Source organism: Microtus ochrogaster, unplaced genomic scaffold, assembly GCF_000317375.1.
Source record: "Microtus ochrogaster isolate Prairie Vole_2 unplaced genomic scaffold, MicOch1.0 UNK60, whole genome shotgun sequence".
Lineage (NCBI taxonomy): Eukaryota > Metazoa > Chordata > Mammalia > Rodentia > Cricetidae > Microtus > Microtus ochrogaster.
In genome coordinates, this window is record NW_004949158.1 from 1,774,238 (window position 1) to 1,784,879 (window position 10,642).

The 10,642-nt window shown below is 49.1% G+C and overlaps 1 protein-coding gene across 3 annotated transcripts in view; it reads left to right on the forward strand.

Moving 5' to 3' along the window:
- Kcnd3 (potassium voltage-gated channel subfamily D member 3) overlaps window positions 1-9,053 on the forward strand; it is a 222,956-nt gene extending 213,903 nt beyond the window's left edge. For 2 of the 3 annotated variants that reach the window (XM_026777361.1, XM_013354686.2), the window contains 5 exons: window positions 4,101-4,202; window positions 4,513-4,602; window positions 6,023-6,079; window positions 7,306-7,553; window positions 8,394-9,053. In XM_026777361.1, coding sequence (XP_026633162.1) covers window positions 4,101-4,202; window positions 4,513-4,602; window positions 6,023-6,079; window positions 7,306-7,553; window positions 8,394-8,595 — 699 coding nt within the window. In that variant the 3' untranslated portion in view covers window positions 8,596-9,053. The remainder of the gene's footprint in view (window positions 1-4,100; window positions 4,203-4,512; window positions 4,603-6,022; window positions 6,080-7,305; window positions 7,554-8,393) is intronic. The other variant, XM_013354687.2, reaches the window with a different exon arrangement.
- Window positions 9,054-10,642: the final 1,589 nt, after the last annotated feature.

Genomic DNA, 10,642 nt, shown 5'->3' on the forward strand with positions numbered 1-10,642 from the left:
TATATGTGTGTATATGTGTGTGTGTAGGTGTGTGTGTATATGTGTGTATATGTGTGTGTATATGTGTGTGTGTATATGTGTGTATATGTGTGTGTGTATATGTGTGTGTGTATATGTGTGTATGTGTGTGTGTTACAGTTTTCTCACCCATGTAGGTCCCTACAGATCCAGCAGCTTCATGGCCACCAGACTAGCCAATGCCCACAAGAGAACCCTTGTGGCTTTTATAACTCTGCTCCTGCTATACTTCTACCGGGTCCCTTACTCCTAGGAACTATTCCTCTGATCTCCACTTATAAAATGGTTTCCTCTCTAAACTTACATAAATGCACTCATGCAGCTGGTAACCTTTGGGAGCTGGTCTTTTTCATCCATGTAATCCCCAAAGACTCATTCAAATTATATCACTAGTTTCTTATACCAGGCCTAGCGATACAGGTCTGTGATCCCAGATACTTAGGAGGCTGGAAGAGGAGAATCCTAAGTTCCAGGTCAGCCTGGGCTACAGCATCATCCAAAGCCAGCCTAGGTAACTAATTAAGATTCTGTCTCAAAAAAAAAAAAAAATGTAAAAGCCCATTCACTTTTCTCACTCAGCCGTGTTCTGTTGGATGTTTGCCTGCTGAAGAGCTTCTGGGGTAGAAATGGTTTCCAGCTATTACAAATAAGCATTCTCAAGCATTCTCGTGTATGAGTTTCCATCAACATAAATCTTACTGTCTCTCTGATGAATGTCTAAGTGTACAACTGCCTGTGTTTCCTTTTCTCCCTTGTCTTCCTTCTGCCTCTTTTGGGGCAAGAGATGCAAAGACTCATGTCCAGGCCGTCCCAGCTGCCAGCTAGGAGTCCCAGTTGTGCCAGGTTCCTCAGGGGTCCCCAAATGATCTTGATCAGTAATGGTGGCAGGCCGTGTCCCAAGCTCACAGTGTTGTACCAGAACTCTCCTCCAACCCCAAAGCTCCACTTACACCTGTTGAAGATGCAGGTTCCTGGGCTTTGCCCTTCAAGTTTAAAGGAGGTGAACTCAAGGAGGAAGGAAGGAGAAAGACGCCGTGAAAGCAGTGTTTGACTTCCTCTTTGGAAGACATGAGCTGAACCCTTTCTAATCCTTTCTCTCACCCTGGCTGAGTGGCTCTCCTTATTTTAAATCAATTCATTAATAATTGTTAGGCCTTTGAAACAGCCTAGATGAACTCTCCAGTCTCTTACCTTTCATAGTATCCTTATGATTGTGGAGGAGAGTGGAAGCTGACCAGTCCACACAAGGACCGAGCCCATTACAAGGGCTTTACAAGCATAGATGCCCAGCTAAGCACGCTTGGCATTCCTTCTTTGGCTAGCACAGTCTTTGCTTGAATTCCTGTTCGAGGCAGAGCATGCACTGGATGCTGGCAATAAAAGAATGTGCATAAGACCCAGGCCCTGACCCTCAGGAGCACAAAACCAAGCAGAGAACGCCATCAGGTTTCACACACTGGCAGGTTCTCCCAACCTTCCTCAAACCTCTGTTTCCCGTTTGGGAATGATTAAACGATACGCTGTGTTTGATGTGACAATCCCCTACCTTAATAGAATCCAGAGTGAGATAAGATTAAAAGAAGTGTCTCAGAGGGGAACAGGGGAAACTTTCATCTCCGGAAAGTAATAAAGACAGACCCCACATATGAGAAAGGTCCTCCTCTAAGTGGCAATCGGATTACATAAGGCTGTAATGAGCTTGACACAATTGGATTTCCATATGCAGCTCTCAATGCCCAGCCTTCTCCCGAAGTGACAGCAGCCAAGTCATGAACTGGGAGGGACTCGCTTGACTGTAAACATCTGGCCACGGGGGAAGGGGGTGGTTGCAGCAGGACTGCTGGCCAGATTCATCCTAGACATGGAATGAGTGAATGAATTTTGCTCAGAGACAGGGAGGGTGACAGGGTTGACTTGCAGGCCTTTCTGTCTCATATCTTCCTCTTCATCCTCTCCATCTAGAAGAGCAGCCATCCTTGGACTTACTGGAAGACCTTCCAACTCCAGTTCTAGCCTCTGTCCCACATTTAAAGACCAGGGGAAAGAGTTTAATTGCGCTGCAAGGAGATACTGGTGGGTGGGGGAGTTCTCGGGAAACAGGGAACATAACGTAGCCTTTATGATCCTCTTGACAGTCCATGGCCTCTTAGCAGACGAACCAACCCACGCAGGATAGCTGGGAGAGGATAATAAGAAGTGAAAATTGCCACAATTTCCCAGAACCTATCGGTCAGGGTCCAGGTTCAAGTTACAAGTCACTGTACCCAGAGGCAGGAAGAGAATCCTACACTTCAGACTGTGACTATGAATCTCAGGGACTCTTCTGCTTGAAGCAACAGTGTGGAACTGGTTCTGGATCTGTAGAGCCCAGGCTATGTACTCCAAGCCCACAGGGCTTTTTTCCAGTCCCAGACGGCTGAACTTCACGGTCTTCTTTCTGCTGTGCTGTGGCTGGCAATCATTAGACCAAATAGCATATATCAGATGGCCATTCCCTCTCCATGCAACTAATATGAGCTTGGCCCAAGATGCTGTGCAGCCCCTGTAATGATATTTCATTTGTGTTTTAATAAATAAAGCTTACCTGAAGATCAGAGAGTAAAACAGTCACACGGGTCAGCCTTACAGACTAGGCAGTGTAACTCACACCTTCAATCTCAGTAGTCACACTAGTTGCCATAGAAACCAGGTGGTGCACACCTTTAATCCCAGCCCTAGAAGATGGGAGGAGACAGCTCACAGACACAGTCTCCTTCTGAGATTGCTGGAGTCAGGATCACCACTGTGGACTGAGGTAGAGGTAGGAGCCAGTGGCTGGCTGATTTGCTTTTCTGACCTTCAGGTTGAACCCCAATATCTATCTCTGGATTTTTATTATTTGTGCTCCAGCCCCCATCTGGAGGAGGTTGTCTTCTGAGGGCTTTCCCAAGGAGGGTTTCAGTTCTGTGCTAGATAAAGCCAATGTAGTATATTAAAATGTGTTCTTTTCTGCCATAAACACACCAGGCCACCTCTGTGTACACTATACCCTTCCCACGCCTGTGCACAACACAGATGTGTATTGACACATCCATCAGCTCCCAAAGTCTGTTGTAAACCTATAAATACATTTCTTAACTTTAAAAAGTTAAGTGAATAGTGGTGCACGACTTTAATCCCAGCACTCGGGAGGCAGAGGCAGGCGGATCTCTGTGAGTTCGAAGCCAGCCTGGTCTGGTCTACAGAGCAAGTTCCATGACAGGCTCCAAAGATACGCAGAGAAACCTGTCTTGAAAAAAACAAAATAAATAAACACTTTAAATTAATTAATTAAAAATAAAAATATAAGAGCTTCTTGGTAACAAACAAAGCAAACTTCCTGCCCTCGAGGAGCTTACATTCTAGCACAGGAGAGGAACGGCAGCAGGACAAGTGTGTATGCTACCCTAGTGATAAGTGCCAGAACAGCAGACGAGTGTGTGCTACCCTAGTGATAAAGCCAGGAGACCAGCAGGTGTGTGTGTGTGTGTGTGTGTGTGTGTGTGTGTGTGTGTGCCCTACCCTAGTGACAAATGCCAGGAGACCGGCAGAAAAGGGAGTTAAGAGGTGTTGGCGGTGCCACTGCTCCCTTTGCTTTCTCTCGTAACTAACTGTTCTGTGGGAACCATGGAGAACCAACCACCCTGGAACCCAGGAGGGACTGAGAGCAGTTAGCACACGCTGTCCTCTAGGAACCCTACAGTCCTTAGAGATAAGAAGTGATAGAACAGCTCATGCCATCATGCAATACCGAGTGGAAAATGCTAGAAAAGCTTCAGGAGAAATAACTTGAAAATGTGGTATTTTTTTTCAGCAGGACTCCACCCAGGCTGAAGATTCCTAGAGCCCTGACCATGGCTAAACTGCAATAGTGGGCGCACAGGTCTCAGATCCATTCCGAGGTCTAGATACAGAGATGCATCAGGCTAAGACGGGGGAGCTTTTTTTTCCTTTCTCACAGGATGCTAGGGAAAGCAGCCTCAGTGGGGCAGCTGTTGTCACTGGTTCCTCCAGGCTTCCTCTTCTTGTATCTTACTGCTTTTCTTATTGTCTGCCCATCACAGAAGGCCCGCCTTGCCAGGATCCGTGTGGCCAAAACAGGAAGTTCCAATGCCTACCTGCACAGCAAGCGCAATGGGCTCCTCAATGAAGCCCTGGAGCTGACGGTAAGTGTCCAGAAGACAGGGCAGAGGAGATAAACTAGAAATGGGCTTCTCTGCTCATCCACTCCCCCAGAAAGCACCAGTTTAGACTCTGACAAAAACATGTCTCCAGGGTTCCCACAGACATAATGCTCTCAAAGAATTACCACTGCTGCCCATAAACCAGCTGCTGACAAGGGCCCCAGACCCAGGCCAGCAGGTTTTATGGTGGCCCTAAGATTTGGCTTATCAAGAGTTTTCTCCTGCCCTCCTACCTTCTGTGAAGAGGGGAAGACACCAGCTTTATTCTTAGCCCTTCTTTCTGTCTCCCTAGGGCACCCCAGAAGAGGAGCATATGGGCAAGACCACCTCGCTCATTGAGAGCCAGCACCACCACTTGCTGCACTGCCTAGAAAAGACCACTGTGAGTGCCAGCCTCCTGCCCCCTCCTGCTTCACCCCTGACCTCCCAAGGCTGTACTCGCTTTGCTGTCCTAGGCCAGATAGTCAGTCTGTCCCCTTCCAGTGATCTGTAAACCCCCCAGGGGGTGGGGCAAAGAGTGAGAGATCAGCTGTGTCCTGCAGCTCTAGAGACGAGGCCACTGCCATAGTCTTCCCATCCCCCCACCGCCAACAGCAGCATGTGTCTTAACAACTAAGAGTTTTGTTTTTCATTCTCAGTTCTGATGGGCACCACCCAACAAGATTCAGGCTGAATTTACACAGGACAGTAGAGAAGAGGGAAGATTTTTGTTCCACCCCCCGTAGCTGGGTTGAGGCGATCCGTGCATGAATGAAGGATGCAGTATACATATTCTTTAGCCAAGGGCTTATCAGTCCCAGTCCCACTTAGTAACCTTGCACTTTGGCAGGGAGTTCAGATTGTGAAAGGCTGATTGCCAAAGGAGATCCTGGCGGAGGGCGCCACAGCTGGAATGGGAATGATGCTTGTGCCTTACTGACAGCCTGAAAGGAAGGGGCAGTAGGGCCAACCCTGAACCCTTGGCAGAAGTGCCAGGAATCCTAGGGTGGGAGAAGTCAGAACAGAAATGCTAAAGTGAGCCTATTCCCTGATCCTTTCCAGAAGTTTCCTACTCAAAGAGCCTAGGGTCAGGGCTCGTCCTACCCTTGAAAGGAGCTTCCTGGTTTCTAGTAGCCCATAACCTGACCTCCCAGATGCTAGCTAGATTCCTCTTACTCTGGGCCAAAAGTGGACCCCATGGATGACCGCGGAAACCCAGTGACATCTTCTAAATGAGAAAGTGCTCTGCAAGCCCAGGTCCCAGCAACTGTGGTCAAAAACCACGGATGCAGCATATCTCCCAAGGTTCTCCCAAGGACACCGAGCTTGCCAGCGGGATGACAGGGCCAGGCCCCACTGCCCTTCCCAAGTTGCATGTGCTGGGTGGAATGTGTACATTGAAAGGACATAGGTGGAAACACTGGGGTTTGGAGGGCTGGAATGTTGGCACTGGGGGACTGAAAGACGGAATGCTGGCATTAAAGGGGTGGAATGCTGAATCCGAGAGAATGTTGGATTGATTATAGGGACGGGATGTCGGAATGCTGGATTTGGGGGAAGGAATGTGGGACCCAGGGGTGGAATGTTGGGATAGGAAAGGAGGAATGTTGGTATGGAAAGAGTGTATGTTGGGTTAAGCAGTCTCCTGTTGGAACCAAGGGATGAAATGTTGGGACAATGGGAAGCAGAATGCTGGGAATGAGGGCTGGAATGTTGACTTCGGAGGGTGGAACTCTGGGGTTGAGGAACTGAATGTCCAAACTGGAATGCTGGAATGTACAATCAATGGTGTTTCTATCTTCTGTTGGCATGTTGTCCTGTAGGGGTTATCCTATCTTGTGGATGATCCCCTGTTATCTGTACGAACCTCCACCATCAAGGTATCGCTTTATAAATTCAATTGTTCTCTCTGAATCTTGAGTCTGTGGATCTACTCTGCTCACCCCTAGTCTGGTTTCTGCATGTGCTTCTGAACCTCCCTGGGCTTTTGCTGTCTCTGCTGCCACACCCAGTACCAGCTCAGGCTTCCAGTATTTCTGCACCCACACTACCCAATTTCCTTTCCTATTCTTTCCTTGGACACCCCCAGAGGGTTAGAGGGGGGCAGTGGAACTTCCCCCTTCCAGAGGGGTCAGTTTCCTCTGGAATGCCCGAATGCCACGCATCTCTCTGCTACCTCCTCGATTTCCTGGGAACTCTGGTATTGACTGCCAGGGGACATTCTCTGAACTCTGTCCTTACACTTCTCTTGCTCCTCACACTGCCAGTGCCACAGGGTTCTGGGCACTTTGGTCAAGCAGCCATTTTTCCATTGTTTGGGGTTTAGCTATAGGCCAAACCTCATGGCCTACAGATCCGAAACCGTTAACATTCTTTCCCTAACTTACATTTTTTTTTTTTTCCGAGACAGGGTTTCCCTGTGGCTTTGGAGCCTGTCCTGGAACTAGCTCTGTAGACCAGGCTGGTCTCGAACTCACAGAGATCCGCCTGCCTCTGCCTCCCGAGTGCTGGGATTAAAGGCGTGCGCCATCATCGCCCGGCTCTAACTTACATTTGACCTAGGGAATTCTGAACTGCCAGGTAGTTAAGGATCCATATGCTCTAATCAGGCCAAAAGAAGACAAAATTAGAAGAAATCTTATCCTTAGCAGCTTGGCCCCTTTGCGATCAAGAGCAATAATCTCCCAACTTTGTGATGGTCCAAACTTTTACAAACTTTTGTCAAGCCTGTAAGAGTCATCAGGTGTGCAAAGGTGACCTAGAAGACTCACAGTCAATGGTTTCAGAGCTTGCTAAGAAAAATTTGGTCCTAGCTCTGATGATGCCACTCGGACCCTCCACGTCCTTTGTGTCCCTTCCGCTCAACCTGTAGATGGAGCACATGACATATGATTTAACAACCAAGTCCCTGCCCAGTCTAATGGCCAGGGAGGCCAATTTGATTCTTTTGACATTGACACCTGTGGAAATGAAACCCCTCACACTTACCTGTAATCCAGGCATTTGGGGGTCCTCCATTAAAGGCCCCAAACAGACAGAGCCACACAGGGACTGGGGCTCCCCCACATCCCTTCTTCTTTTTCACGTCTTCTCCTTCCTCCCGCAGAACCACGAGTTTATCGACGAGCAGATGTTTGAGCAGAACTGCATGGAGAGCTCGATGCAGAACTACCCGTCCACCAGAAGCCCCTCTCTCTCCAGCCACTCCGGCCTCACCACCACCTGCTGCTCCCGGCGCAGTAAGAAGACCACACACCTGCCCAACTCCAACCTGCCGGCCACTCGCCTGCGCAGCATGCAAGAACTCAGCACGATCCACATCCAGGGCAGTGAGCAACCCTCCCTCACCACCAGGTGGGTGGCTTCCAATCCTGACAGCCCCAAGGTCTTGCGTCATTCGCTTTCCAGAATTAATCTCCGCATTAAAGCCTCAGGGATCCCCGCCAGGGGTCCCCCTTATCCACTGCATGGGGCCCCTCTGCTTTCCTCCCCCACCTTCCTTCTCATGCTCTGAGTTAATCCAAGGGTCTTCATGGGATATTAGATGGTACTGTTGCAGTTTACCTCAAAGGTGGCTTTAGGTAGTTGGGGGGAACTCAAAAAGAACCCAAAAATTGAAAAGATGGACTATGATCATTTTCCTAAGAAAATACTTTCCCCAATTGTGTTACATATATGGCTTATCCCAGGTGGACTTTTCCTCATCTCTGTTTATGGTTAAGCCATTTCCTGTTATTCTTTTAAAAAGTATTTATTTATTTTATATGCATTGATGTTTTGCCTGCATGTATGTCTATGTGAGGGTGTCAGATCTTGGAGTTACAGACAGTTGTGAGCTGCCATATGGGTGCTGGGAATTGAACCTGGGTCCTTTGGAAGAGCAGCCAGTGCAGTATTAACCACTGAGCCACCTCTCCAGCCCCTCCTGTTATTCTTGATAAGTTGCAGAAAATTCAGGGAAAGCAACTGTTGTAACATCACAAGTGATAAGCCCCCAGGGGCTGGGAAGAAGTACTACTATCCGATCACTTAGTAATTGTTAATAGTGATTAGGGTGATAATTATAAGCTGATTGTTAAAGGGAGACATACAGGGCCCTAGTGTTCCTTGACAGAGCATAGAGCAAGGGGGGCAAGGAAGATTTGGGGCGCCCCCTAGCAGGAACCACCACCGACTCCCTCTTTTCTATCCCAGTCGTTCCAGCCTTAATTTGAAAGCAGACGATGGACTGAGACCAAACTGCAAAACATCCCAGATTACCACGGCCATCATCAGCATCCCCACGCCCCCGGCTCTAACCCCAGAGGGAGAAAGTCGGCCCCCTCCTGCCAGCCCAGGACCCAACACGAACATTCCTTCCATAGCCAGCAACGTTGTCAAGGTCTCTGCCTTGTAAAAACACCGGACAGAGGGCCCGAGGGGTTAGTGGGGAGTAAAGGGGGCTGGCATGTTAGTGGGTGGTCACTGAGACCACTCCCTCCCCCTTTCCCACTATTTCTGCCTGCCCCGTTAACACCCCTAGCACTGAGACTTGTGCGTGGAAGGGAAAGGAAGCAGCAAAGGGGACCTGAGGCTCCCGCTGCTGGTGTGGACATAGCCCTGTGACATCGCATCTTGCTGGGGCCTGAGGAAGGGAGGGGGTGGGTAGGGAATAGGCCATTAGGGGGTGTAGGCCGCTTGCCTGGACAGGGCCTGGTAGGGGCACCTCAGACCAAATAACAGTTGTTTCTGAAGACCCCAGTGAGGAAAACACAAGACCAAGGGAGGCCCAGAGGCCGAGTCGTCACATGCAAACAGGAAGAAAATATAACACTGTGTACTCAGCACCTTTTTCAAGGATCTTAATGGATAATATTTATTCATGGGAAAAGGTGGAAAACAAAATCAATGGATTTTTGTGAAATGTTTTTCTCCATGGACCCAACACCTTTAAACCAAAACGATGCATTTTGTGAGGTTGGTTTTTATTTTTCTCCTTTTATAGCAAAAGCTTTTAGAGGCTCAAAGTCAGTTATTGCTGAGTTCCTCCCCAGTCCCAGGAGGAGTGAGGGCACCTTTGCTGGGCCTTCACTGCCCAGCCAACCTGCACAGAGCTGTCCAGCAACCACACAGCAACCCTTCTGCTCCGTCCGTCTGTCTCCTTTGTCTCTGTACCTATCTGCTTCACCTTGGCTGTTTCTGTGTCTAACCATCTGTCTCACCGTGGACAGTAAAGCCTTCTCTGTCACTGCCAAGTACTGCAGACCTGCGCCTGGGAGTCAGGCTGAGCAAATGCAAATACGGAAAGGAAAGGAAGCCAAGTGGGGGGGAGCTGAAGGGAGAGGTAAGTCTACCTTATGAACAGAGGTGCTTCCCTTGTGGTCGGAACCACTTGTCTTTGCAGTTTGGGGACAGGGGTGGGGGTTATGGTTACGTGTATCACACTGGGTCTTGAAAATGGAAACAGCAACTTCAGAAAGCAGTCGTTTCTGCTATACCCTGGTGAAGACAGAAGCACCAAGGCTCCCAGCTGCCAGAGCTCCAGGGCACCTTGTTACGTAGGTACGTGCCCTCCTTTAGGGTCCACCGAAAAGCCCATGCAAGCTGCCGAGAGGCTCTGCAAGCATCCTCAAGTAAGGACGATGGACTTACCGCCCGAGGCAGTGCCTATATGTAGGGCATGAAGGGTAAGGGTATGTGCTTCTTGAGGGATGTTTCAAAGCAAGAAAGCAAGCAAGAGGCTCCAGATGACTCTTTCCTGGTCTGAGAGGCCCTGAGGTCCGAGTCGTCTTCGAGTATCATCTCTGAAGACAGCCCAAGTGGGAACACTGATGACCTCCATAAGAGAGTGGGGATTACTTCTTGAAAATGTCGAAAATATGTTTGCTCACGTTATTTACATGGTAGTGGGCCTGGGAACAGTATTTCTGGAATCTCTCTAATCATTTTCACCACTTAGAGTGGAGCAGGTGAGCCTCGGGTTAGTGACAAGGGCCCCTTCCTGCCCTCCCAACCCCAACTATTTTCCTGCGATCTCTGAAGCATGGGATCTGAGACACGTGAGCTGCTTAGGAACTTCTTGTCCATTCTACAGTTCACAGCAAGTCAAAACTCTCTCTGCCCAGTACAGCTGTCGAGATGAGTTTTACTAGCCAAGGGTCTGAAAGCACCCGGGGGGCTTCTATGGCCTCAGCTCCAGTGACCCTGTACACAGAGGAGTCCGGGTGTTTTGAGGTGGTACCAAACAAGAAAGTGGTCAGAAAGACGGAAGAAAAGTGCCCTTCTCTCCATCTCCGTCTCCCCGTCCCATCTTCAGTGGCTCCTGCTAGTCCTTTCTCTAGATCTCGCCTCAGGATCTCCCCTTATCATGGAATGGAGCTATCCTCGCAATCCAGGAATTCCACCAGCCAAGGCAGAGAGCCAAGCTGGACCCAGTTTTGGCAGATACACAAAGAACTAGAAAA